Genomic DNA, 1,163 nt, shown 5'->3' on the forward strand with positions numbered 1-1,163 from the left:
CTGCTGCGCTGCTCCTCAGGGTTGCTGGAGATCTCCAGCTGGAAGCGAACCCTCTGCTTCTTCTCACTGTGCTCCTGGGGAAGAACCGTAAACCGTCACAGGATCATGGAGAAAGGAGAGAGAGAGAGAGAAAAAAAAAAAAAAGAGATTCCCGGCTGGCTGGCGTTCCTGCCCACCTTGCGTCTGGGCTCCACGTGAAGCAGCAGGTTGTTGACGATGTCCAGGATCATGGCGTACTGAACCGGRTTCGTGGAAATCTCCAGGTCGTGGTGAATGAGAGTGAACGTTTCCACAGCACCTGAAAAGAAATAATTGAATTGATTTTTTTCCCCTTCAGTGCTCATGATTTCCATAATGCTTAAAATGCTGATGAAATCACAGAATTTAATGTGCAAAATAAAATTTACAATGAAATGTTGAATTTCACAGAATTAGCTGATATCTGCGATAAAGGAAGGATATAAAGTAGTTTGTGGTGTTTAGCGTCCTGATCATTATGGAAATCTGCACAAGCTTTTGCTTTTATAGCTTTTTTTTTCATGTGATAAGTATTTTTATTGTGTTTTACTCTAAAGTTAATTTAAGAGGGACATTTTCTTTTATGTTAAAAATGGGATTCCTAGTTTYTCCACATAATGTTTGAGTTCTTCAAAGGAACGAGAAGGAAACACTTTTTACAATCTGGTAAAAATAACGTTCTGTTGAACYGCAGCAGTTTGTTTCATTTGTGAGCATCAGGTAATGTTGACCACTAGTTATCGCTCTGTCTAAATTTATGCACTTTTTGGGTTAATAAATATGGTTAAAAATGAAAAAAAATAAAATACAWAAAAATTAGWAAYGCTGGATTAGGRAAATAATAAAACTGGATTTCAGTGCTGCTCCAGTGATCACACACACCCGCCTGTTTTTTCAGCAGGTCCTCCTTCTCGTGGTTGTTCCTCATCTCTGGAGGCTTGATCTGCGTGGCCAGCTCCGGGTTGATGTCGTGGCTGTAGCTGATGTAGTGCATCCTGCAGCTGCAGCGCGAGATGATGCGCTGCACCTGCTGCGACTCGTTCACCTGCGCGGGCTGGTTCCAGTCTGCCAAACGCAAAATTCAACCGTCTGATACGAGCAGAATTAAATCTAATCAGAGAATACATGAGCTAAAAATGTGCTCC

The 1,163-nt window shown here is 41.8% G+C and overlaps 1 protein-coding gene across 1 annotated transcript in view; it reads right to left on the minus strand.

Moving 5' to 3' along the window:
• Window positions 1-1,163, minus strand: part of LOC103474193 (protein KIAA0100) — a gene marked incomplete at its 5' end in the record, with an annotated part of 23,726 nt that overhangs the window by 5,174 nt on the left and 17,389 nt on the right. Inside the window, 3 exons of the mRNA XM_017308105.1 lie at window positions 5-74; window positions 177-298; window positions 901-1,090. Of these exons, the coding sequence (XP_017163594.1) occupies window positions 5-74; window positions 177-298; window positions 901-1,090 (382 nt within the window). The remainder of the gene's footprint in view (window positions 1-4; window positions 75-176; window positions 299-900; window positions 1,091-1,163) is intronic.

This window comes from Poecilia reticulata, linkage group LG13, assembly GCF_000633615.1.
Source record: "Poecilia reticulata strain Guanapo linkage group LG13, Guppy_female_1.0+MT, whole genome shotgun sequence".
Classification (NCBI taxonomy): domain Eukaryota; kingdom Metazoa; phylum Chordata; class Actinopteri; order Cyprinodontiformes; family Poeciliidae; genus Poecilia; species Poecilia reticulata.